General features: G+C 38.5%; 1 protein-coding gene across 4 annotated transcripts in view; it reads right to left on the reverse strand.

The window, feature by feature from the left end:
- The window catches only part of ZFAT (zinc finger and AT-hook domain containing), a 271,413-nt gene that overhangs the window by 44,504 nt on the left and 201,001 nt on the right, over positions 1–25,908 (reverse strand). For all 4 annotated transcript variants that reach the window (XM_027860422.1, XM_027860423.1, XM_027860424.1 and 1 more), the window contains 3 exons: positions 14,681–14,799; positions 12,584–12,710; positions 8,127–8,257 (listed from right to left, as the gene is read on the reverse strand). In XM_027860422.1, the coding sequence (XP_027716223.1) occupies positions 8,127–8,257; positions 12,584–12,710; positions 14,681–14,799 (377 nt within the window). The remainder of the gene's footprint in view (positions 1–8,126; positions 8,258–12,583; positions 12,711–14,680; positions 14,800–25,908) is intronic.

The raw sequence follows: 25,908 nt of genomic DNA on the forward strand, positions 1-25,908 counted from the left end.
GTCATTTAAGTGTGGGTCTGACAACAGAACCCTCTACTCAATAAACTCCAGTGGCTCCCTATTACTCCAAGAAAAATTAAGATTCCTGTATTTGACCTTTAAAGCCCTTCCTAAACTAGTCCTTTCCAACCTTTCCAGCTCCTTATGATTTCCAGCTAATCTTTATTCCTAGGATCCAGTGATACTGGCCTATTTGCTATTCCTAGAACATGGCACTTCATCGCCTATCTCTGGGCTTTTACACTAGCTGTCACCCATAGCCAGAACACGCTGACCCCTCACCTCTGTACCTTTCTGAATATTTTAAAATCTTGGATTTTTTGTAAATTCAGTTTTACTGCCTACATATGAAAAAGAGATGAAGCCAGAAAATGATTAAGCCCTAGTTCTGGCTAGAGTTAAAAATTCAATAGGTGTCCTAAGTCAAATCTTTTCCATGTCTTGTTAAATTTTTTCTCCCAAGCACGTCTGCTTCTGTAATTTTTTCCCTTTTCCACCTCCCAACTCTACACCTTACCTATGCTATAACTTCAACTGTAGAAACAAAACCAGAGAAGTAAAACCTTGAAATGGATTAATTTTCATTTATCATCGGCTGTCCTTAACCTATAAGAGTCTTTTTTCACGTAAGACTAATAAATCATGAACACATGAAATTAAAACCAGAGGGCATTTTTATTTCTTGACATGGGAAAGTGATCTTGAAAATGCTGGCTTACCCAAACTAATTTATGCTTTACCCAGATCTAGTTTTTGGCTCTGTGGAAGATGGAATGTGTATACAAACAGGATATTTTACAAGCTAAATTATATTAACTTAATCAGTGGCCATTTTACATGACAGATTTCACTAAAGCTTGTCTTACTTTTGTCTTCCCATAGTGAACTGAAGAATGCAGTTAAGAAATAAAATTGTAAATATAATCATTGTTCCACTGATCATGTGATCATAAAATCACAGATTCTGAGAACTGGGAGAAGCCTCACAGGCCACTTCATCCAACTCTTAACCTGAAATGTGAATTCCCACTTTAACAACCCCAAAATAATGGATTAACCAGACTTTGCTTGAACACTTCCAGTAACGGGGAACTCAATACTTAACAAGAAAGACAATTTTATATTTCGTAAACTCTGTAAAAACATGGTTTATTTCTTCTATATACTGCTGAAATTTGTCTCCCTGAATCTTCTATCCATCGATCCTATTTTTCCCCTCCTCAGGGACCAGACTAGTTTAATTCTTCTTTTACATAAAGGTCCTTCAAACAAGTGAAGATGGCACTATTTGGTTTATATGGAAAAGTAGTCTTGAGTTAATCTATTTGAACTGATTTAAGCTTACCCCAAATCCAAATTCTGTGGAAGATGAAATGTGTCTGATGCTCCTAAGGATACATTCTTTACTTGCAAGTTTTGCTGAAATTGTTATCTTCTAACAAGTGAAGTGTGATTAAATTGTGACAGTAATTAAGTGATAATAATGATAATAATAGTGTTCTGCAGTTTCCAAAACACTGTATATATATATTTATTTAAGCTGATCTTTACATCAGCCTTGTGAAGTAGGTAGGGCAAGTATTATTCTCATTTGATGGAAAAGCCTGAGGTTCAGAAAGGTTAAGTGACTTGGCCAGGGTCAAACAGGCTGGATTTTAACTCAGATCTTCCTGACTTCTGGGTCTAGTGCTATATCCACTATGCCAGCTAGCATGCAATACTTTCATACTCTATAAATTTCAGGCAAACTGGCCTACTTACGATCCTACTAAATAACACTTCAGGTCCCATCCCTATGCCTCTGCACAGGCTCTTATCCCATCCTATTTCTGCCTCTTAGAATTTCTATCTACCTTCAAAGCTCAGCTGAAGTACCACCTCCTACCTCAATCAATCAATCAACTTATATTGAATGCTTACCATGTGTCAGGTATGGGGCTAAGCATGAAGCTAATAGAAAGAAAGGTAAAAATAGTTCTTTCCTTCCAAAAGTTTATATTTTAGTGGGGGAGAGAGCATGTAAATTAATTAGGTACATACAATATACGTACAGAGCAGATGGAAGGTAGTGTTAGAGGGGAACCTGGAAAGGCCTCCTGCAGAAGGTGGAGCTGAGTCTTAAAGGAAGCCTGAGATTCTAAGACACATAAGTGAAGATGGGCAGTGTTCCAGGCACGGGGGAAAACCAGGGCAAAAACAAGCAACTGGAGATGAAGGGTTCGTGTAAGAAACAACAAGGAGGCCAGTATGGCTGAATCATAAAGTGCATGAAAAGCAGCTGAGTGTAAGAGAAGTGAAAAGAGAGTGTGAGGGAAAAGAGGGCCCAAAGTTATTATGCAACATGTTGATGGACTACTCCCTCAATACCTGGTGGCCTAACATTTACAAAGTGCCCCAGCCGCTATCGAAAGGGAAATAAAATTTAACAAATTATGCAAGGACAGAGTAAAGCAGATGGTTTCATCTAACATTGTAACAACTATTTGCTGTCCTTGAAAAAGAGACCCTGTAGTTTTGTCTAAAAGGTCTTTCACAATTGCAAAAGTATTTGGTCACTTCTCCTTGTCTTCTGTCCTTGAACTGAATGACAGATACATTTCAAATGCTCCTCTCCCCCCACCTAGTCCCCTTGGTGGACTCCCCCTCTTTCTCTACCCCTCTTCTCTCCTATGAAATGCTTTATTCACCTATCCTAAGTTGTCAAAGAATGCTGCTGATTGGCAATTTGCTCTAAGTAGGTCTAGAAGTTTATAAAAACCAAATCTGTGCCCTAGAAAACTGAGTCTGCTGTCAGTGAGAGCAGCTTTCCTCAGCATGCTAACAAATCTCTTTGCTTTCCGTTTGGCCTCCTATCTTTGACCCACAGTCATGAGACCCTCACTGTTGAGTACATTGATGATTACTCCCAAGAGTTCCTATTTCTCTCAGTTGAGAGAATTTCACATCAGTAGAAAGGGGCCATCTTCTGAAGAGCTTTAAATACTAAACAAAAGATTTTATATTTGATCTTGGAAGTAACAGGTAGCCGCTGGTATTTAATGAGAATGGGGAAGATATGATCTGATCTATGCTTTAGAAAAAACATTTCAGCAGCTGTGTGGAGGATGGTTTGGAATGGAGAAAGACTTGAGGGGAGGGAGATTAAAAGGTTATTATAGCAGTTAAGTGAATATAGTGAAAATGAAATGGGATGGTGAATGAAAAGAGAGAAGGGGACATAGACAAGAGGTGTTAAGAAGGTAGAAATCACAATATTTGACAACTAACTGGATAAAGGAGGTGAACAAGAGCTAGGAGTCAAGGAAGACACTGAGGTGACGGATCTGGCTGACTGAGAGAATGGGGACACCCTCAACAGTAATAGGAAAGTTCAGAAGAGTGGAGAATTGGGGAGGTAAAGATAATCTGATCTCGCCAGCAGCTCCCAAAGCACTTGTTTCCTCTGAGTGTGTGTGTGTATGTGTGTGTGTGCACATACCCACATGTATATACATACACACACATACACATACACAGATGTATATGTATATGATGAGTTTATTTATATTCATATTGCTTCCCCAGTATATTACAAGCTCCCAGAAGGGAGGGACCATTTCTATTTTGTCTTTATATAACCAGTGTCTAGCATAGTACCTGTCACATAGGGGGTGCTTAATAAATGTTGTGGAATGAACAAAAGTAGAGTGAAAAGGTAGATGGGAATCAAGTGATGATTATAATCATAACAAACTGCCTCTTAATCAGTCTCCCTGCTACCAGTCTCTCTCCTGTCCAATCTACCCTCCATACATCTACCAAAATTATCTTACTTAGTTATAGACCTAACAATGCCCCTTCTCAAATGTCTCTGGAATAAAATATTAACTCCTCAATAAGCCTGATATTTAAAGCCCTTCATAATCAAAGGTGGACTGACCTGTCCATTCTTTTTTTTTTCCCCGCTATTTTTGATGAGGCAATGGGGTTAAGTGACTTGCCAAGGGTCACACAGCTAAGTGCTATGTGTCTGAGGCAGAATTTGAACTCAGGTCCTCCTGACTCCAAGGCCAGAGCTCTATCCACTGCGCCACCTTACTGCCCTTGACCTGTCCATTTTTATGTCACCCTCACGTGAGTAATATGAAGGCAGCTAGGTATCACATTGGATAAAGCACTGAGCTTGGAGTCAGAAAGACCTGAGTTCAAATCCAGCCTTAGACACTTACTAGCTGTGTGACCCTGAGCAAGTCACTTAACCTCTGTTTGTCTCAGTTTTCTCAAATGTAAAATAGGGATAAACAATAACACCTGCCTCTCAGGGTTGTCATGAGGTTCAAATGAGATAGTACTTGAAAAAGGTGCTTAGCACAGTGCCTGGCACTGAGAAGATGCTTAAAACATACTTACTCCCTTCCTTTCATGGATCGAATTGCTCTACCAAACTGGAGGATTGAACACAGCATTCCATCACACCTGTGCTCCCCATGCCCCGGATGCACTCCCTCCTTGTTTCCACCTTGCAGGACCCTCCTTAGCTTCCTTCAAGACTCAGTTCAGGGGCCACGGCCTCATCTCCCTGGCCCTTAGTGCTCTCCAACTCCTCAAATGACCTTGTATTTACCATCCAGTTGACATGCCCCATCCCCACCCCCTGAATAGAATGCAAGCTCTTGGAGGGCAGGGACCACTTCATGTTTGTCTCTCTAACTCTAGCCTGCTGGGTGCTCCATGTTTTATAGGTCATAGGACATGAATTCAGATCCCATTTTTGTCATTTACTACTAGGTGACCTTGGTCAAGTCGTTTCTCTCCTCAGAGTCTAGGGGATTGGACTGGATGGTATCTAAGGTCCCTACAACCTGTGATATAGAAACTCTGCATCTACTGACCTGCCTGGTTTCAACACGGAGGACCAAGATGTCCTTCCCAGGACAAACGCATAGTCTCTAATCTCCCCACCACAGGCCTTGACTGATACTGTCTCCCTCAGCCTCCTCTCCCCTCTGACTGGAGGGCTGGAGTCCCAAACTCCTCCCAATGCCTTCCTTTAAAGAAGGCAGAAATTGAACTCAGCTCATGCCGACTCAGCATCTGTTGGCTGCTCTGTCTGGTCTCAACTCCATGGAACAAGATGCCTCCACATATCCCAGGTACCCCCGAGTACCTTCTGGTCTCCCCCCTCTCCCCTGCCTGCCTCCATTTGTCTGTATCTCTCTCCATTAAATTGTGAGGGCATTAAATCCTTGAGGGCAGGGACTCTATTTCTTTTTATTAATTTTTATTAACTGTATCCCCAGCGCTTAGCACAGTGCCTGGCACATAGTAGGCACTCAATAAGTGTTTATTGGATTACATGAACTAAATATTTGTTGAACTGAATTGAACTGAATATTGAGCTAAGTCTAGCTGAGTAAGAAAGTTAACCTAGGTTCCACAGCCAAGTAAACTAGGACAGATGGCAAGAGAGAGGGAGGATGAGGAAAAAGTCCAGGGGACTCATCAGCCCCAGCTGGGCCTGGGGAAAGGTCAGAGGCATTTTAGTTATGAGCAACTTGTGTAATTCACAACCACATACAAAATTACAATTGCAATAATAAGAACTCGAATTTATATAGTACTTTGAGTTGTAGAAAATGTTTTCCTGACAACAATCCCAAAGGGGAAGTAGGACAAAATCATTAGCTTGGTTTTATAGATAAGAGAGTTAAGGTAAGAGTACTAAAATACTGCTCAAGCCTGTGAATGTTAGAGTTTGAACAATTCCAAGGAGAGAACAGGGACAGTGGGGTTGTTTTTTTTTTGTTTGTTTGTTTGTTTGTTTTATTTTGTTTTCATCTTTTTCTCTCCAGAGCTTCCTGGTGGCACAAAGCTGGTGATTATAGGAGTGGACTGAAAGGCAGAACACAGATGCATAAATATATGTGTTTGTACAAAACACTATTTCGAATGTTCCCATGGATCATATGATTGAGAAAGCTTCAAGGGGAAAGGGTGGGGACAAAGCTTAGGGCACATACCCCCTTTCCTTTCTGCAAGGAGCAAATAAGCTCTGGAAGTGAACTGCCACAGGAACTAATGACCCTTTCTCCCTCAGGCTACCCATTCGGTGTGGGTTGCTGGGTGTCACTGGAGAGAGGGAGCCGTTCTGCAGAGGACATTTCCATATACCTTAACTGAAGGAAGAATTAACTTCTTGGGAATGCTAAAGAGTGGCTGGGAGAGAGATACCGTGCTTAAGCAACTAAGCTTGAAGGCAGAGATTGTGCCCAGAGAGAAACATCCTCGATGGCCACTTACATACAGGAGGGGCGAAGCAGGACCATATGCCCTGGTTCCTAAGTTCTAAGAGATGCTCTACATCTTTACTGAGAATAGAGTGAGAGGAAAAAATCATACAAAACTAGTCATTCTCAAGTAAAGCTACCTTTCCCCAATTATTGATTTGTAGTCATCATAACCTGATTCTTAGCTTTGAATTTTTACAAGGACATTTTGAAACATTTTATTTATGTATTTGAAGACACTCATCTCTCTGCTGAGTACAAGATTCACATCACCTATCACATGTTGGACATGTTCACTTGGATGTCCCATACACAGACATCTCAAACTCAACATGTTTATAGTGGAACTCATCATCTTCTCTCCCAAGAATACCCCTACTTTTCCTTTTTTGGGGAGGGTGGGTGAGTATCAGGCCTGTGGTTTCATTGATATATAGTACTCCCAGTGAAGAACTTTCTATGCCAATGCACATCAGAGCCTTCTCTTTCATTTACCATCTGAGAGAGTTGCCTAGGGCACTAAGAGGTTAAGTGACTTGGCCAGGGTCACAATCAATATGTGTCAGAAGTGAAATTTTAACTCAAGTCTTCCTGTCAGTCCAGCTTTCCATCTACTACACCATGATTCCAAGTCTTTCTGACCCTCCTTTCCTAACTTCCCTATTTTTCTTGCAAACACCACTCACCTTTCTGCTACCCATACTTGCAACCTAAGTCATCCTTGATTTTCCCCTCTGCTAGTGGCCAAGTTCTGTGAAGTCTGCTTTCACAACATCTCTCATATCCATCGCCTTCTATCCATTCATACACCCACCTAGAACAAGGTTTCATTAATGCTCACCAGTACTAGTGCAATAACCTCTTAATTGCCCTCCTTACTTCTAGACTCTCATCTGTCTCATCTCCACCCAGCTGCCAAAATGTGCCCAAAGCAAAGATCCAATCACGTCACTCCCTGGCTTAAGAAGTTTTGATGGATCCTTATTTCCACTAAAGTAAAATAAAAAAGTCCTGCACTCTACATCCTAGCTCCAACAGACAACTTGCTGACCCCATAAATGACATTCCATCTCCCACCTCCATGCCTTAAATGAACTCCCCACTTCAGCTCTGCCTCATATAATCCCTAGGTCCCTTCAAGTATCTGCCTAGGTGCTGCCTCCTTTTATAAGGCCCTACCTGATTTCCCCAGCTGTTAGTGTTTTACTTCTCCAAAAATTATTTTATTTTTTTTATTGGTGTATGGGTTATGTTTCCCCAATAGAATATGAGCTCTTTGAGGACAAGAGCTGTTTTTCCTTTTGTAGTTACATCTCCACAGTCTAGTACAGTGGGCTGCATATAGGAGGTGCTTAAAAAAAAAGACTGCTGAATTGAAGATTAGCTCCAGGAAAAATATATCTTCATCCTTCTACTTCTTTCTATACTCCATTTCCCACTAATAAAAAACATCAAAATGTCAGCAGTCACAGAAGTTTAAGCAATGAGGACATTTTAATTGACTTATACATATTTTAGGAATGTCTAAGTAAATGTATTTACCATATTTTGTTTTCACTTTGGGCATCTCTTAAAGAAAGTGAATAAAAAGTTTCTAGAAGTTTCCAGCACACACACACACACACACACACACACACACACACACACACACACAGCTTTTGTAAATGTAATGCCATAATAATACCTTCAGGAGAAGAGATAAGTACACTAGAATGGTCTCCTTTGATTTAGACTAGTCATTTCACGGTTTCCCTGGGACTTAGCCCAGAGAAAATGAGTTCTTTGCAGAAATGGTGGTGGAGACGTAGAGATCAGGGAGTTTGAGGATGTCCATTCTGTCGGAACCTAAAAGGCCTTTACCTGCTTCACAACTGTCACGGTTCCTGGTGCCATGGCAACCACAGAGGCAACAGCAGCAGCATCATGGGTCTCTGTTCCCAGCTCAATAATTTGCTGAAGGATATTCACAGCTGTTGGATCAAGTCTTTCACCTTATTAGAAAGAAAAAAGCAAGAGACAATTAGAATCTAGAAGGTCCCCTTGTTAAGGGAAGCAAGAAATACTAGATGTCATTTGCAAAGAACACATAGATTTTTAGTCCCATGCCTTATTAGCAACAGACCTAGGGGAAAGTATTCACAAGTATTGACTAGTAAACTGAAACTCTTTTTTTCTTTTTTTTTTTATTATGGACAGATCTGAAATGAAATACTGATTATACATACAAAAAATGGTTATTTGGATGGGTGTCTCTTTTGCCAAAGTACTAGATTTAATCATATGAAAAGAATTTGAGCTCAGGACTCTCTCTGAATTATCTCTGAAGCTTGAAACATATATCATCATAGCAGCTTTTCAGGATATGCCAACTACCATTATCAGCTGTATGACCATCTGTAAAGCCATATGAGCACAGTACTATGACCCTTATCACTAATTTGCTACAAAGAAAATTATCTCTTTAAAAAAAAATGATCTGGCTTGATTGCTGTGATAGTTCAACTGTAGAAAATTTTGTGCCAATTTTCTCATTACTATGTCTAGCTTGTTAAAGGCCATTTTCTAGTGTGAGTTAACACATTATTGATGGAAGAAATTCAGATGTGTTCAGTTTAGAAAAGTGAATATGGTTTGTAATTGTGCATATGAGTTTTATATAACAAAGACGTGTACATGAAGAGAGAGCTGTTGGAAGGGAATTAGAATTTTCAACTCAATTCAATTCAACAAATTGTATTAAGTACTTTGTTTTAAGCAAGAGACTATAATCAAACTCCCCCCCCAAAAAAAAACAATTAAAAAAATACTTTCAATCATAGGATTTCAGTGCTAGAAGGGAGCTCAGAGATCAGCTAATCTAACCCATATTTGGGCAAGGACCCCTTTTCCAACATTCCTGACAGGTGGCCTTCCAATCTCTGTTTGGAGAATTCCAGTGATAAAGAACCCTCTATCTCCTGTGACCCTATACTTCACATTTGGAAAGCGCTAACTCTTAGAAAGTTTTTTCCTCATATTATTTATACGAAGCCAAAATGTTTCGCTCTCCAGCCTTCACCAAACTAAACAACAAAAAGTGAAAAACTTTTGTCCTTAAGTTTACAGAATTAAATGTTTTATTAACTTCAAACACAGAATTATTCTATATGTCCTCAAGTTTTGAATAGTTACCAAGTGTTTGAAAAACCATAAATCCATCTTCCAAGAGGAAGATAAATGTAAGGAGGACCTCAACTCTAGGCTGCTTATATAGTAGAGAGCTGTCTCCCTCTGGATGAGAGGATATTCTCCAGGACCCTAAACTGAGGTGAGGAACTCATCTTCTAAATTCCCACTAGGCTCCTAAAGTGCAAAAGAAGAACCAACTGAGTTTCCTTAAGTTGCCTGGTTCTAATACAGGAATTTTCTATGAGGTTTCTTAAGATCAGAAATACAAGAGTCTCTTGGTCCTTGTGGAGCCTAAAACAATATGATGATTTCTGTACAGTAGGGGTATAAGAGCTAAAGTGTTAACTTCAAGACCAGTTCAGGCTAAATTTCAGTTAGAATGGAGAGTGGTGATTCTCAAAGAAAACATCTTGATTTCAAAAAAAATTGCCTCCCACTTCCTACAGCTCTGCCTCACAATCAAATGAAATTCTGGATGGTATAATACAGTATATTTACACTTGCACTGAACCACCCTGAGTATTCTCTTCATTTTTGAGAATACAATCAAGAAGCTGGCTTTCTCTGAGTAATTTGTGATCACCACTTTGTTTTTCCTACTTTTGTTATTTATTTTTGTTTGTTTGTATGCTTTGAAATGACGATCGCCATTGCCAAAGAGAAGTTTCTCTAACTGGAACACTATTTGCTGTGGTCAGAGAAGATAAAGGGGGACATTTTAAAGAAGCTGGCTAACTGTCATTGGCTCAGTCCTAGGCTTTCCATCATTGTCCACTAACTCTACCCTGAGAGAGACATGGGAAACTCAAGTAAATGAGCAAGAATCTCAGTGGGACTCAGATGGCTAAGAAACTGGAAAGCAGGACACACAAGAATCAGTCGATTGAACAAGAGCTATTTACAATAGAAAAGAGAAGTCTTAGGAAAGACAGGGCAGCTTTCTGAAGGGCTATTTTATATCCTTAAGAGATTAGGCTCATCCTGCTTGAATAATACAGGGTGGAACTAGGAGCAAAGGGTAAAAGTTGTAGAGAATAAGATCTCGGAAAGGAAAAAACCTCCTTAAAAAAAAATAGAACAGGCTGCCTGAAGGGGCAGGAGGCTTTCCAACTTTAAGCATTGTTTAAGTGGAGGCTGGATCACTACATTTCTTGTAGGCTGTAGAGGGAATTCTTGATAAAGCATGAGTTGGCCTAAGTAGCCCCTGAGGTTCCTTTGAGTTCTGAGGCTCGGTGAAGAATCAAACCTTTAAACTTTAAACAAAAGAAAAACCTAAAATTCATTCCCACCTTTCAGTTACTTGCAAATCATCCTCTTCTTTCCATCTCATTCACAAATAGTGTGGAGCTGTGAAGCCCCACGACAAATGTTTGACTCTGGGTAGAATCTTTCAAGAACTTAAGAACTCTCAGGAGGCCATATATAGTGTCTATTCTTTAATTAATGAAAGTGAAAATCTCTAAAGTGAATGAGGATGATGGAACTCAGGACACAGAGGTTTAAGTAATTCCTCCTACTCCACATTTAGGACTGAAAAGGATGAGGCAGAATTGAAAATATATTATGTTATAATGACTTTAAGCCTCTCTCTGAGCCTCAATTTCCTCATGTGTAAAATGAGGGGGTTGGACTAGATCATCTTTCAGATTCCTTCCAACTTTAAAATTCTGTAATTCTATGTGAATATAGCATTAGACTTTAAAAATAATTTTTGAAAATTTTGAGACCCTCACTGAGACAGCTATAGCTATATCCTAGTATGTCTTAAAGTCGATTCTGTGAATCATAAAGTATAGAATTTAACTGCTGTAGGTGGATGAAAAAAATCAGAGCAAGAAGGGATGTCAAGCTATGACTTGGTACAACTTCATTGTAAGAAGTGAGCAGATGTCTTTACGTCCCAGAAGAGATGGCTAGGAGACCAGTATGGACAAGTATAAACAACACAGGAAAGGGTACTAGGGGTCAGAAGACCTGGCTTTGGGTTCTAGCTCTGCCATGTGCTAGTCTTGTGAACACAGTCAATCACTGAACCCCAGCTTTTACCTAGAAAATGACTATAATAATAATACCTGCTCCGCTAACTTCATAATGCTATTTTGAAAACAGGAATATTGTATGAAAAATGTTTTGAAAATTATCAAGCAATATATAAAAACTTGCTATATTTTTCACATCTCTATTTATAGATGTCTTAGAATTGCAAAATTTAGATCTGAGGAAATTGAGGGGATTAGAATATCAAGTGGTAGTGCGAGTTGAGTGAACCACATTGACTGGATCTTATGACTCAATCTGGAGCTAGCTCACTTTCATTTCAATTATGGGTCTTATGGGTCGAGTCTAGTTCAATTTCTGCCTTGTGAGAAAACTTGATTCAATTGTGGGGACTGTGAGAGGACTCTGTTGCATTGCTTGAACCTAGCTTCATATGGATGGGAAGCTGGACCATCTCTACCTGCTGCTTGAGCGACTCTTAACTAAGACCTAGGTTACACTGACCAGAAGCTCAGTCAGATCCAAAGATTGATTCAAGGAGTTTTCTCACAATTGTACATTTCAAGCAATCCATATGTCTATCTGAAAACGGGCCCCCTACTGAGCAATCAATTATTGTTTCCATGTTTCTTTGATTGTTCAGACACTTGGCAGGGAATGGGACACGTCTTTTTCTGAATTCAGGGAATTGCACCTGTTCACTCTCCTCCTCCCAACTTGGAAACTCCCTAATCTTTCCTCCAATTAGAAATCATATTACCTAATGTTATACCCTGGTTGTTTCCTTCTAATTAATTGGTCTCATTTGATTGTTTTTAATGCATAAAAATCTGTCTTCCCTGTATTCATGGTCCAGTGCCAAAGCTGAAGAAGGCAACTGGCATACACTGCTTAATAAATGGATATTCTTGGAACAGCAAAGCTTTGTTTCCTCAGTCATTTCATCTTTCACCCACCACAATCTTGCTAGTAAATAGCAGAGACAGGATTCAAACCAGGTTTCCTGACTCCCGATATTTAAAGGCAGTTGCTTCTGTCAAGTCAGAGATAGTTTCCTTTTGCAGCTACCAGGGCCTTGTTCCAAGACATCATCCCATGCATGGATAAAGACAGAGATTCATTGGAGGAAATCTTTTATTAAACTCTCTCACCATTCTCTGAGGTATATCTGAGGTCCTGTAGAGCTGCTACAGCTGCCTGAGTTCCTTGAACATCTTCTTCAGCTTCTGTGATATGAAGGTACTGGGTAGATGATTCCTCAGAAATTTCTGTAGTTAGCTAAATACAAATGCTTATTAAAAGAATGCTTTTCCCGGAAAAATAATTCATCTATTGGCTTGATGAACAATAAGTGACAAGACAGACAACAACATGTAACAAGTCCTTGACATCCCATTGTCGGAGAATAAGCTATTTCACCTATAAAAATATCCTAAATAACTAAAGTTTACTCTTTTAAGGGACAAAAGTATTTTAACTATTTTTGGTGGAAATATTTTTCCCCAAAATGTATTATTATTTACATATTTTGTAATGAACAGAATGAACATAATTTGATCTCAATCTATGATCATATGCTCTTTTTTCTTAATAACTCAGGGTCATTATTAAAATCATTTCTGGTACTATATTTTGATATATAACATCCTTAGGAGCTATTGAGGAATATGTGGCTGTTTTTTGTTACATGAAGTGGACCACGACAGCTGCGATTGTTTCCTTTAGTTTTCTGTCCTCATTTTATATTTATTATCTTTTTTGCCATCAGTTGTCACTTTTTACTGTTCTAAGTATATTTTATTAACATAATATTGACATTTAATCAACATTGATAATCAATAATAGTAATATTTAAGTAACAGTGATAATATATTAATGTAATATAATTAATATTAACATAATCTAATTAATATATAATAAAAGGCAGCCTGTATATTAAATAGAAGACAACCAACCAGCCTTGGAAGAAGTAGAGTATTCAAATCCTGCCTTTGACCAACACTAGCTGTGTGATTATTGGTAAGTCACTTAGCTTCTCAAATGCACAGGCCCTCTCTAAGGCAACTTTTCTTTAGAAAACTATCAAATTCTATAAGTTATAGAGGAGTTCCTGATCACATAAGTGGGGAGTTTCTACAAAAAGAATTCTATACACTAATAGAAACACAGCTTTAGACCTATCCAAGCAACAGCATAGAATATAATTAATTAAATTATTAAATAGTATATAAATGATACAAATTCATGTTTATATAGTGCTTTAAAGTTTACAAAAGATTTTCCTTGTGACAACCCTGTGAGAGATATCACTGCTACTCTTAATTTGCTGATGGCTTGTCTATATACCTTCCTAAGTCAACAGGCTCTGGGTGAGTGCTTAAGAGGGCTTCCCTCTGCCTGTTATGGAACAAAATGGATGAGCTCTGGAGTTGTGATCTTCCATGTTGTTTCAGAAGGAATTTTTTATTTACTTTTAGGGTTATGACTGTATTTCTGATGTTGGGGGTAAGTGAGAATGTGTCTTTCAGGGAAGTAGAACTTGAACAAATATTATCACAAATCTATGAGAAATTAATATAGATTGACATTTATAAATGTGGTTTTTGTTCAGAATTCTTTTTTATGGAGAGTAAGTTCTTAGAGTAAATTGTGACAGCACAGGAAATAATGTCCAATAAACTTTTATCAGGTGCCTACTCTTGGCAAAGCAACACTCTATTCGCTTTTGCACTGAATGCAATTAATTTATCTACAATAGCCATGTTTTAGACCTGGAACACTAGCTTTGAATTTGATTATAAATTTAATACAGTTTTTGTAGGTTTTTCTTCAGCATGACCACCGACTTCAATTTCTCTCCTGACAGGCAGAAGAAAGGAAGGGGTTAGAGAAATACAGCACTAATTCTCCCCTTCCCTTAGCAATCTGTCTAATAGGTGCCCAGACATACCTTACTTTTGCTCCCTTTCCAAAATTTCATGTTTTAAATGAAGAAAACAAGCATTCACCTAAGGAACGAAGCTTTATTCAAAGAGCTTCAGGCTTTGTTTATCATGACAATATCCAGAGTATCAAATATGGTCTTTGAAGATTCTATAATTTACATAGTTAATAACTGAAGGTATTGCCAAGGAATTATACCTGCTGTGTGTGTCAATCAGCAAACCTCTATCTTTATTTTTGAATCTTAGGAGAAAGAATGGCTTTATAGATCTGGTGATGACAACTACCACCAATTAAAGATTTACCTCCCACTTAGTGTCACCATCACTTTCCACTAATTTCAAACCATGTTTATTCTTCAAATGCCTGTTGAATTCCCATTTAGTACCATAAACAAAGCTGCAAACTGGACACTTTATGCCACCTGCAAGAAAGGACAAGGCAGATTTAAAAAATGATGTTATTCCCTTTAGATGGTTACTCCAACTCTGCAGAATGGACTGCTAAACTTCAGAAACTGAGGATCTGGAAATGAAAAAAATTTTGCTTACTCGAACCTGCCATTATTACTATTTTTTAAAGAACAGGGTAGAGGAGCAGCTAGGTGGTATAGTAAATAGAGCACTGGCCCTGCAGTCAGGAGGACCTGAGTTCAAAATCTGGCCTCAGACACTTGACACTTACTAGCTAGGTGACCCTGAGCAAGTCACTCAACCCCACTGCCTAGCAAAAAAATAAAACAAACAAACAAAAAAAGAATAGGGTAGAGCTGTGGGAAGAGCAGTGGACTGAGATTAGAGGATATGAAATCAAGCTCTGGTCCTGTCATCCGATGTCTATGGGAGGAGAACAAGTCACTTACCCTCCCTTATCCTCACCATAATTACTGTTCTTCTATCTATCTATTTCAAAGGGTGTTACAAGGATCAATTTTTTTAAAAAAATTCTAAAATGCTTTGTAGAGGGGTAAGTTTAGGTCTGTAAATTCTTAGCACAACTCACCATAAAAGAATATTAATAGCAGAGATATTGTTCGAATATTTTTTACCTTTTTTAAATTTTAGAATTTAAATCACAAAGGCAAATCACAAATAATTTTGGTAGAGAGGGGGATAAATAGGTTATGGTGACTTTGAACTCTGCCAATCGCTCCCCCAATAGCTGATTTAGACTATCTTATTGTTGTTTTCTATCACCCAAGAAATATTTCTATAAAATTATTTGAAAAAAATTTTTAATATACATTTTTCAATAAGAACAAAATATCAAAATCCATCATATCCTTTTTGTTTCTTGAATAGAACAAGATATAACAGAATTTGTCAAGGATTTAAATGCTTTAAGAGAAAGAATGCTAATCCCCAAATACAGATTTTGCATATTCCTGAAGTTAGAGTTTGGTCTATCTAAACTGGTATCAGAGAAGAGATATCAAAATTTCAAGGATGGATACAATTTCTTTGACGCATTTAACAGGTATTACCTTTAAAAAAAATAAACACAGAACTCACAATATTCTGCTGCATAAGCGTAAGTTAAAAATCATCTAAATCTAATCCTCATCCAATGAAGTGTTTCCTGCTAAAATACCTTTCCCAGATGAGCATTCACAGTCTCAGGTGAAACATGCAGTGAATCATAGAGTCATTTGCAGCAAATCATGGAGTCACGATGTCAGAGTTGGAAGGCACCTTAAAAATCACACAGTCCAGCCTGTAGCAGGCAGGAATCTATTCTATGGAAGCCCAATATGCCGCTATAACAAGAGAAGCTCTAGGGAGGTTGAATCCAGCCCCTCCTGAAGCAGCCCACTCTACTTTTGGATGGTGCTAATTATTAGGAAATGTGTCCTGTGAGCCAGACAAAATATGTTCCCCTAAAACATCTCCCCACTGTTCCTAGTTCTGCTCTCTAGGTTCAAGCAAAATCAGGCCCTTCCACAAGACAGATTTTAAAATACTTGAAGATGGCTAGAATCATCCTTCTTCCCTGTCCCCCAACCCCAAATCTTTACCAGTCCCTTCTCTTGATTCTTGTATGGTATGGTTTACAATCCCTTTCCTTTGGAAAAGCTCAAGATTGTCAAAGTCCTTAAGAGTGATGCCCAGAATGGGATATATTTCAGATGTGGCCTGACCAGTGCAAAGCACAGCTGGCGTATACAGCAATAACTCATATGTCTAAGGTGCTCTGAGATCTATTAAAAAAAAAAGTTTCTTACAAAACCCTATAAGATTGTTACTACAAATGTTATTTATCCCCATTTTACAAAGGAGGAAACTGAGGCTCAGGATCATGTAGATACTGCTTAGAATTGAGATTTGTACCCAGATCCCCTAATTTCAAGCTTCATATGAAATAACACTTGTTTTGTTCTGGACACCTTAATTATGTTAATGAAGTTTCAAAGTACATTTAACTTTTAGGCTTCCAGGGCCTACCAATGGTTGCTGTTATACTTGTGGGGCACTAAAATCTCCTATGATTTCAGGTCATTTTCCCCCAAATTTGTCTTGCCATGCCTTCCCCAATACTGTACACGTGCAGATTAAAACAAAAACAAAAACAAAAACACCTAGTTTTTTCTTTACATGTCTTTCTAATAAACTGTCAACTTTTGAGATTTAGGCCATGATCTTAGTTTGCCAAGATCACTTTGGATTCCAGGTCTGAGAGCCAACATGGTATATTAGCTATTCCCCTAACTTCATATCATCTGAAGATTTGATAAGTATACTTTTTAATGTTTCTATTCAGGTCATTGACAGAAAGGTTGAAAAGAGAAAAGAATAGAGCCCCGCAGCAATGCACCTACCTTACCTAAAAAATGATCCCATAAGAAAAAGGAAATAGAAGTCAGTCTGGAATGAAGAGCCTTTGACAAACCCATCCTGCTCTTAGTTATCACCACTTCCCTTTTCAATCATTTTTATTTCCTATAGTAGCATTTTCCTGGTAGTAAATAATTAAAATGCCTATTTTTAAGGAGCAAGGTTTCTGAGCTGTAACTAAAAAAAATATGTCTACCAAATTTTCAACTTTCCAAGAGACTGGCAGAGGAACATGGGAAAGTTTTGATACAATGACTTGGTTGTTCTGAAAAATCAGATAAAATGACTAAGAAATTATATTTAAAAGGGATCTGATCATTCCCTTATGAAAAATAAAGTAAAATGTAAATAGTTACAGATATAGTTAAGATCATGCATGTACCTATTTATGCAGCTAGGAGCAGTTAGGTGGCATAGCAGATAGAGCACTGGGCCTAGAGTAGGAAGACCCGAGTTCAGATTCTGCTTTGGACTCTTATTAACTATGTGACCCCAGGCAAGTCATTTAACCTCTCACTGCCTCAGTCTGCCCAACTGTAAAATGGGAATAATAACAGCACCTATAATCATGAGATAATATTTGTATAGCATTTGGCACAGAGCCTGGCACACACAATAGGTGGTTAACAAATGTTTCCCCCCGACTCCCCTTTCCCTTCCTTTCTCTCCCTTCATTAGAAAGTAGGTTATCTAAGAACAAACTGTTTTCGTTTTTCATTTGGGTACTCCAACATATAGCACAGTAGCTGACAAATAGTAAATACTTAATAAATGCTTATGATTTGAATTGATATATTGCATCTGTTGGTTCAGCTCACTGTCAGCTAAAAGATGTTTAATGCATCATTCTACAAATAGACTTTCTGGTCTATTATTTTATTTGATAGCAGGGTTTCTACGAAAGTCATACCCTAAATAGAAACCAAACACCTTTGCCTCACCATGCAGTAAGGAACACATTCAGATTTTGATAATTAGAGTCCAGGAGAGAGGGGGATTATAACCACAGCATCATATAATGCCAGAGATAACAGGGAGAGTTAAGATCTTCTAATCCAGGCCTCTCATTTTATACTGAAGAAACTGAATTCCAGAGTAGTAAACTGATTTGCCCAAGGTCATATGACTAGTTTGTGCCACAGCTGGAAGTTTGTGTTTTCAGTCAGAGATTGGCACTCTTTCTGTCAAACCCCAAGACATGTGCCTAGAAATGTGGTAAAATTGAATGAGATCTGGAGTCAGAGAACCTGAGTTCAAATAGACTCGTCTTTGTGACTTGAGCAAAATTACTTCGATTTTTGGGCCTTAGTTTTTTCACCTATAAAAAGATAGGGCTGGGCTAAATTACCTACCTTTCCAGCTCTAGGGCCTATGACTGTATGGTACTAAAGCCTCAGAGAAGCTCCTCTAGTTTCTATTAGCTATCTTCTCTGAAAGACTGGTCATGGAAGCCAAATCCCAAACGATTCAGAAACCTTAAGACAAGGAGGAACTAAATGAATGGACATTCTTCTGAAAACCCAAAATGTCATTCTGAATGTCAAGGAAAGCTGCATCTGTTTGTTCTATCTCAATCAAAGAGAATAAAACTCAACTTAACTTTTAGGCTCTTTCACTGTCATTTTCTATTCACTTTCAGTTCGAACCATTAGCAAACCTTCATAGGACAGATGAAACACTGCTACTCTTTTCTCTTAACCTCAACTTTCTTCTCCCTTCATAGCTTTAATACTAAATAGTTCATATAAGCAAACTATCTATGATTAAAGTTAGGGTAAAGATATTAAGAAATTAAAGATTCCTTTATCAGTGCTTTTTGGGAGAAACTAATTTAGGAATACTGGCCCATATTATATTTAAATTAAAAAAATATAACAATACCCAGCATTAATTAAAGCTTCAATAACCTTTGTCATTGTAACTTTTAATTAAGGAACAACAAATGACAATGGGTAATCTATGTTGAATGGGTAACTGTGTCAGTTAACTGACATCAAAGCCAAGAAAAAACTAATTTCTACTCCAATTCATCAAATACATAGGCAACTATTAGGGAAGGTCAATGAAAGACTTGGCGCATCTACTTCGTGCACTGACTCTAGAACTTACAATCAATTGCTAATGAAAATGGAGCTCCAAATCATGATTTTCCGATGAATTACCCAACTGGGCAAAAGTACAAGTCCTTTGAAAGCAATTAAACAAAGCCCACTGTAGTAGCTCCCTTTTTGAAAACTGGTATCCTTAGAGAGAGTTACAGGTATTGGCTTAATCATGATATGGCACTAAAATATCAGGTCCTTCATATAAGTTGACATTATTAAAATTCAATTTTATTTTCAGCAATATAACTATAAATAGACTTTATTAAGTTGAGCATCAGGGTGGCTTGTGTCTATTTCTGGCTCTGCCATTTCAAATTTCATTCAATAACAAATCAGTAAGCATCTATTATCTATGAGTCACTGTGTTAGACACTATTAGGTAAAAATACAGAAATATGCTCAGCCTCTGCTCTCAAGGAGTTTACATCATACAGGAGAATACAATATATATATACAGATAAGTAAATACAAGATAATTTGAAGAGGTAGAAGTGAGCATTCCCAACGAGTAGGAAGGCTTCCTCTAGGAAGTGGTAAGCCCTGAAAGAGGTTAGTGATTCTAAGACTCAGAGGTGATGAGGAAGTACATTTCAGGCATGGGAAGTGAGTCTGTACAAAGGAACAGATGATGACAGGAGATAAAATGCCAGGTTGGAGGAAGAGTCAGAATGCATTCTCCTCTGGTCAAAATGGCCAAAAGGGGAGGAGTGTGAAATAATTCTGAAAATGTAGACTTGAGCCAATCTAGGAAAGGACTTAAATGTCAAACTGAGGAGGTTATGGAAATTCTAGAGGCATGGGGAACCAGAAGGCTCTTGAGGAATGGAGTGACATGATCTCACCTCCATTTTAGGAAAAGTATTTTGGTATCTGTGTGGAGGATAGATTTGAGGGAGGAGAGATTAGTAACAGGAAGATCAATTAGGAGGTTATTAGAAGAGTCTAAGGGAGTGCTAATGAAAACTTGAACTAGGGTGTTGATCATATTAGTGCAGAGAAGGGACTACTGGTAAGAGATATTGTGGTGGAAACTGAACAGATAATAGAAGGTAAGGTCTATACTAAAAGGTGCTCTATTGGTCTAAAGGGGCTGATGAATTTTCCATATAAGCTAAACTTATACCCAGAAAAATAGCACCCGACTTTTTGGCCATATTAAAAATGACAATTTTAATTTCTCCCTAAAATAAAACATATATATATACACACACACACATTTTTTTTTGGTGACGCAATCAAGGTTAAGTAACTTGCCCAAGGTCACACAGCTAGTAAGCGTTAAGTGTCTGAGGTCACATTTGAACTCAGATCCTCCTGACTCCAAGGCCAGAGCCCTATCCACTGCACCATCTAGCTGCCCCTTATATATATACATAAATTTTTTTAATGTTATAGCTGTAACTAATAGCAGTGGCATTTAGGATGATATTGTGAAAAGCACATTGAACTTAAAAATCAGCAGGTCTAGGTCTGAATCTTCTTCCTTACCCTCCTGATAGCTGCCACTTACTACCTGTGTGAGAGCAAGTCACTTATTTTCTTCATTTATAAAATAAGGGCGAAACACAGTACATCTTTACAGTACATCTATCAGGAAATCATCTCCTAAGACTCTAAGTACCATGGTAAATCATCATGTAGAAAAACGAAAGTTCCCGGTAGGGCATTTTCCCCTTCACCATGACCAGGATGAACTTTGGGACCCTTCAATGACATACATGGATGGGCATTATCTGAATAATTTCATCTTATTTAATTATAGTGGAACAACACTGATCCTTTGCACATTTAGAGATGTCTCTAATGCCAAACTTGGAAAGAACATCTATTCATTATTTTACCCTGAGGCATTATTCAGAGTTCTATTCATCTGTATAAAAGCAAGATATTATAAAAATCTCCTACAAATGCTTTTGGGGGGGGGGGGGTAGGCAGTACATTCTATTCAAAACAAAGAAACAACTTCTGGAAATTATCCGAAGTAAAATTTAGAAATCAAACTCTGCCCAACAGCTCATCATTTTAAGAAGAGAGTAATTTGATCTCTAATCTCATTTCATTTTCCCAGCCTTCCCCCCATTCCCTCTCCTCCCTAACCCTCCCCCCACTCCCACCATGAACTATAAGAGCTTTGTGTTCCCTGATTTTCTAAATGCGTTTCAAACTATACAAGCTCTCTGATCACCGAGATTGCTCCCTTTGGTCTGCCTGCCAAAGGCACAATAGTACAGCCTCCCTGGGGAAGCAGAAAGCTTGCACTTGTCTCCTCCCTCACTATGTTCCTTTGAAAGGAAAGAAAGCATGCTTCTTAGGAAGGAGGCTGAGAATACCTCTCCTCTAAGTATCAAGGGGAAAAACTAAGATCCTAGCACAGATGATCACTGGTTGGAATCAGTCTTAGAAGGTTAGCTGAACATTTTTAGTGGCAACACTTTAAGCTCAGCAGATTTTTTTTGGGGGGGGGGCAAAGGCAAAAGTTTGGAATCAACAGCGCAATAACAATCATAAATCAGATCACCAGAGCAAGTCATACCAGCAACAATAAAACCCCCTAATTCCCTGCCAATTCTTCCAAGCACATGGAGGGTACTGTAGTGGCCACTACTCCACTAACACTAACTCTGGTATTATAGCAAAACATCCACTTTTCTGTGCTTCTGTGCAAAGGGGTGATTTTAGGACTAATGAGACAATACAAATTACCCTGACCCCATCAGCTTGGTGTGAGGGAACCAATGCCATGCAGAAAGATCGATGAACTGGGCATCAGCTATGTTCAAGTTCTAGATTTGAAATTTGAACTTCAGTTTCTTAACCTGTAAAATGGGTAAAATAATTAATGTATAACCTACCTCTATTGTGAGGCTATTGTGATAAAAGTGCTTCATAAGCCCAAAAGCTCTAGAGAAATGAGCTATATGATTAATAATCAAAGAAAGATTAGAAATCCAAAGCATTATTTTTAGTAAAGAATGGCTTCAAGACTTCATTAACAGCTGTATCTTGTTTTAAGAAAGTTTGATACAAGAAGCAATCAATCAACACTTATTAAGAATTTATTAAGTGCCTACTGTGTGACAGGTACTGTGTTAGGTTCTGGGGATACAAAGAAAAAAACCAAAATAATCCCTGCCTTCAAGGAGCTCCCATTCTATCCGGGGAACCAAGTACACACATAAAGAAATGCAAAATATATACCAAGGAAAATACAAGATAATTGGTGGGTAGGAGGGGGAATTATTGGCAACCAGTTGTCAGTGTTTAAGAGGAATTTGGTGACACTGAAGAGAGACTAGAGCTGGGGCAAAAAACAACTAGAAATCATCTACAAGAGATTACAATCTTAACCATAAGGACTGGTAAGATGATGTCTAGCACATAGTAGGTGCTTAATAAATGCTAGTTGACTGATTCGCAAGAGTGCAGAGAAATGGGACTACTTCATATCTTTAGGGCTCACCCATAGCTGAGGGTGGGAAAAGGAGTAATCTAGCAAGAGATGAAGGAGTAGTCAGACAGGTAAAATACATATTTACAGAATATGTGGTCATGTTTATTCTTGTATAACAACAACATAGTATCTTATATTTGTCGTATAATAGAAAGAGCACTATGCTTGGCATCCTATGACCTAGGTTTGAGCACCGGCTCTGCCATTTTTGAAATATGACAAAAATGGAGTCTGGGATAACTCTGATTGTACTGAGAGAGGCACGGGGTCCAGAATTAGGAAGGTAATAGTCCAGATATCACCTTTGGAATAATACATTCGGATCCAAGTGCCGTATTTTATGAAGCTCACTGACATTCTCTAACTTGTCACTAAAGGAAGGTGTTTAGGATGGTGGCAAAAGGGCCTAAAGAACCTACCCTATAAGAACAGAGTGAAAGAACTAGGAATGTTTAGCCTAAACAACAGAAGACAGTGTGAAAACTCTTCAAGTGTTTCAAGGACTTTCACATGGAACAAGACTACAACTTGATGTGTTTGACCCAAGAGGTAGAGACTTGATAAAATAAAAACTTTTCCTAACAATGAGAGCATTTCAAAAGCGAAATGGGCTGGACTTCAAGAAGAGGTAGGATATGACCGCTTGGTGAGACTGTATAAGGTTATATGTTCCTCTGTTCCTCTTCCCAACCACCCTTTCACTCACCTAACTAGCCCATAGGGCAGCAAGCCGGCCTAGCTGAAGCAGTAAGAAAACACCCTGAGGGAGAGACAAGAGGTAGAATGTGTAGACATACCTCCTTGTCTATAACTTCCTCTCAAACCCTAATGTACAAAGTTCAGGACCCTGAGCCAGAGAGCCCTGGGAACAGCACAGTCCCCACAGACTGTCAGCCTTGCTTCTATCCTAAGCCTCATGCCTATCACTAAGAGGAGTAATAACTGGGAAGAAGTGCAATATAAACATATACTCTCACCAATACCATCTGATACTAACTGCTACTGACGAACAGGTCAGCATAAGGGCCTCAGAAATGACAGAAACATCTGAATCCCGGTCCTGCCTCCAGTCCAGCCCCCAAAGCCACCATCTTCCCAGGAAGCAAACACCATGAAAACGGGACCTAGCAACTGCTTCTGCGGGGGCTGTAGTTTCTGCCTCCTCAGCTGCTAAAGACCCAGAAAAAAGTCCTGAACCCCCCAAATCTTTGGCATTGTCCAATGGCTCAACATCAGAAAATGTCATTTTTATCAGTACAACTGATATTAAAGAAGATGCATTAACATCTGCTTTGCTGCTGCACCCTAAGGGCTATGGGGCTTTTCCATCTTACTTGTAGCTAAAATCTCTTCCATGTATGTCTTTGACATTAGACTATCAGATCCCTTAGACAAGGGACTGTCTTGTTTTTCATGTATCCACCAGTGCTTTGTATACAGGATACACTTTAAAAATACTTTTTTATTCATTCATTCAGATTCACAATCTCAGAATCATCCTTTGCTCTTCCTTTTCCCTTGCCACCAATACTAAAGCAGCCTTTTTTTTTTTTATTCTACTTCACAACATCTTGCTTCATCTCTCCATTTCACCATAACCACCCTAACTCATTTCCTCATTACATTTCATCTGGACTACTGAAAAATACCTCCTATTCTCCCTGCATTCAGCCTCTCACCTTTACAGTCTATCAACCACACAGCCGCCAAAGCAATTTTCCTAAAGCACAGATCTAGCCATGTCATTCTTCTGCCCCAGGAGCTCCTAAATGTCTCTAGGACAGAATACATTTATTTTAACATTTATTTAAACATCTGTTTAACATTTAAAATTCGTCATGATCTGACTTGACTACTTTTCCAGGCTCACGGTATGTTGTTCTCTTTTACTAGCCAAACTAGCCTACTTGCCTCTTCTCATACATAACAACCACTCTCTTGCCCTGTGCCTTTGCATCCCATGCCTGAAATGCATTCCTCCTTCTCCTCTGCCTCTTAGGATTAATCCTTGGTTTCCTTCTTTCCAGATCCTGATCCCTGCTGATACTTTATGTTTATGGAACATGGTATAGTGTGGAAAACACTGGATTTAGAAGAAGAGGAATCTGTGTTCAAATTCTAGTTCTGGAGATCAAAAATAGCCAAAGACTGAGCTCAAAGCAAGGATGCTTTGGGATCCAATGAGGCAGGCTTCATGATGGTCATGGAATGTTTTTAAAGAAGTAGAAGGTCTGAAGACCATTTAATCTCAACCCTCTCATTTTAAAAATGAGAAAACTAAGGCCTAGAGAAACAAGGATTATTGAGGATTAGATAGGCAGTAATATAATTTCCTTTTTTCCCCCCTCACTCTTCTTAGTCTTAAATATGTAAAAATCTACAAAATGAGAACTCATAATTAAAAAAAAATTCTATGATCATCAATGAAACAGTCTCAATGGATCCCCAGGGCATATCTTTTTTTCCCCCTGTCCAGTCACTGGCTATATTGTCCCTCAAATTTGTATCACAGAAAAGATCCTAAGTGTATGTGTGTGAGAGAGGCAAGGGGAGAATTGGAGAGCTTGAGGTCAGGAGAAACTATCTGCCAGGTTTTCTGGAGCAGCCTCCATGGGTACCAGGCTTAATCACATGTCACTGACCCAGCCACCCTAGCAGAAAAGCAAAGTACACTGTTGTTTTAACTCAACAATCAGAAACAATTGGAACAGCTAGCTCCAGAATCCAAATAGGAAAAATTGGTCCTAAGGAAACTGTAACCATTATAATCTACTCATTAAAGAAAATCCAATGTGCCACCTTACCTTTACCTCCAACGAATTTCTTTAGAATTTTTCTGAATTTCTCAGATAATTCTCCTATGCCATCATACCAAGCTCTTCACAAAGAAGGGTCTGGTCAGTTCATTTTTCTTACACTCAGATTCATTTCATGGTCCATTAATATAAGCGGAGCATCACTCAAAATTAGAAAACTTGCAGTGTATACAACATTTCCAACAGCAGACTCATAAATCACTGTTCTCTGATTTGTTTAGTGGATTTATAAAATTGCCTTTTGCTTTAAATAGTCACAGGGTTTAAACAGAAGTATTAATTAAAATTAAAATTAAAATAAGGCATATTGCAAGAATACTTTCTTCCAAG

The sequence above is a fragment of the Vombatus ursinus genome, unplaced genomic scaffold (genome assembly GCF_900497805.2).
Source record: "Vombatus ursinus unplaced genomic scaffold, bare-nosed wombat genome assembly UNPS02014180.1, whole genome shotgun sequence".
NCBI lineage: Eukaryota > Metazoa > Chordata > Mammalia > Diprotodontia > Vombatidae > Vombatus > Vombatus ursinus.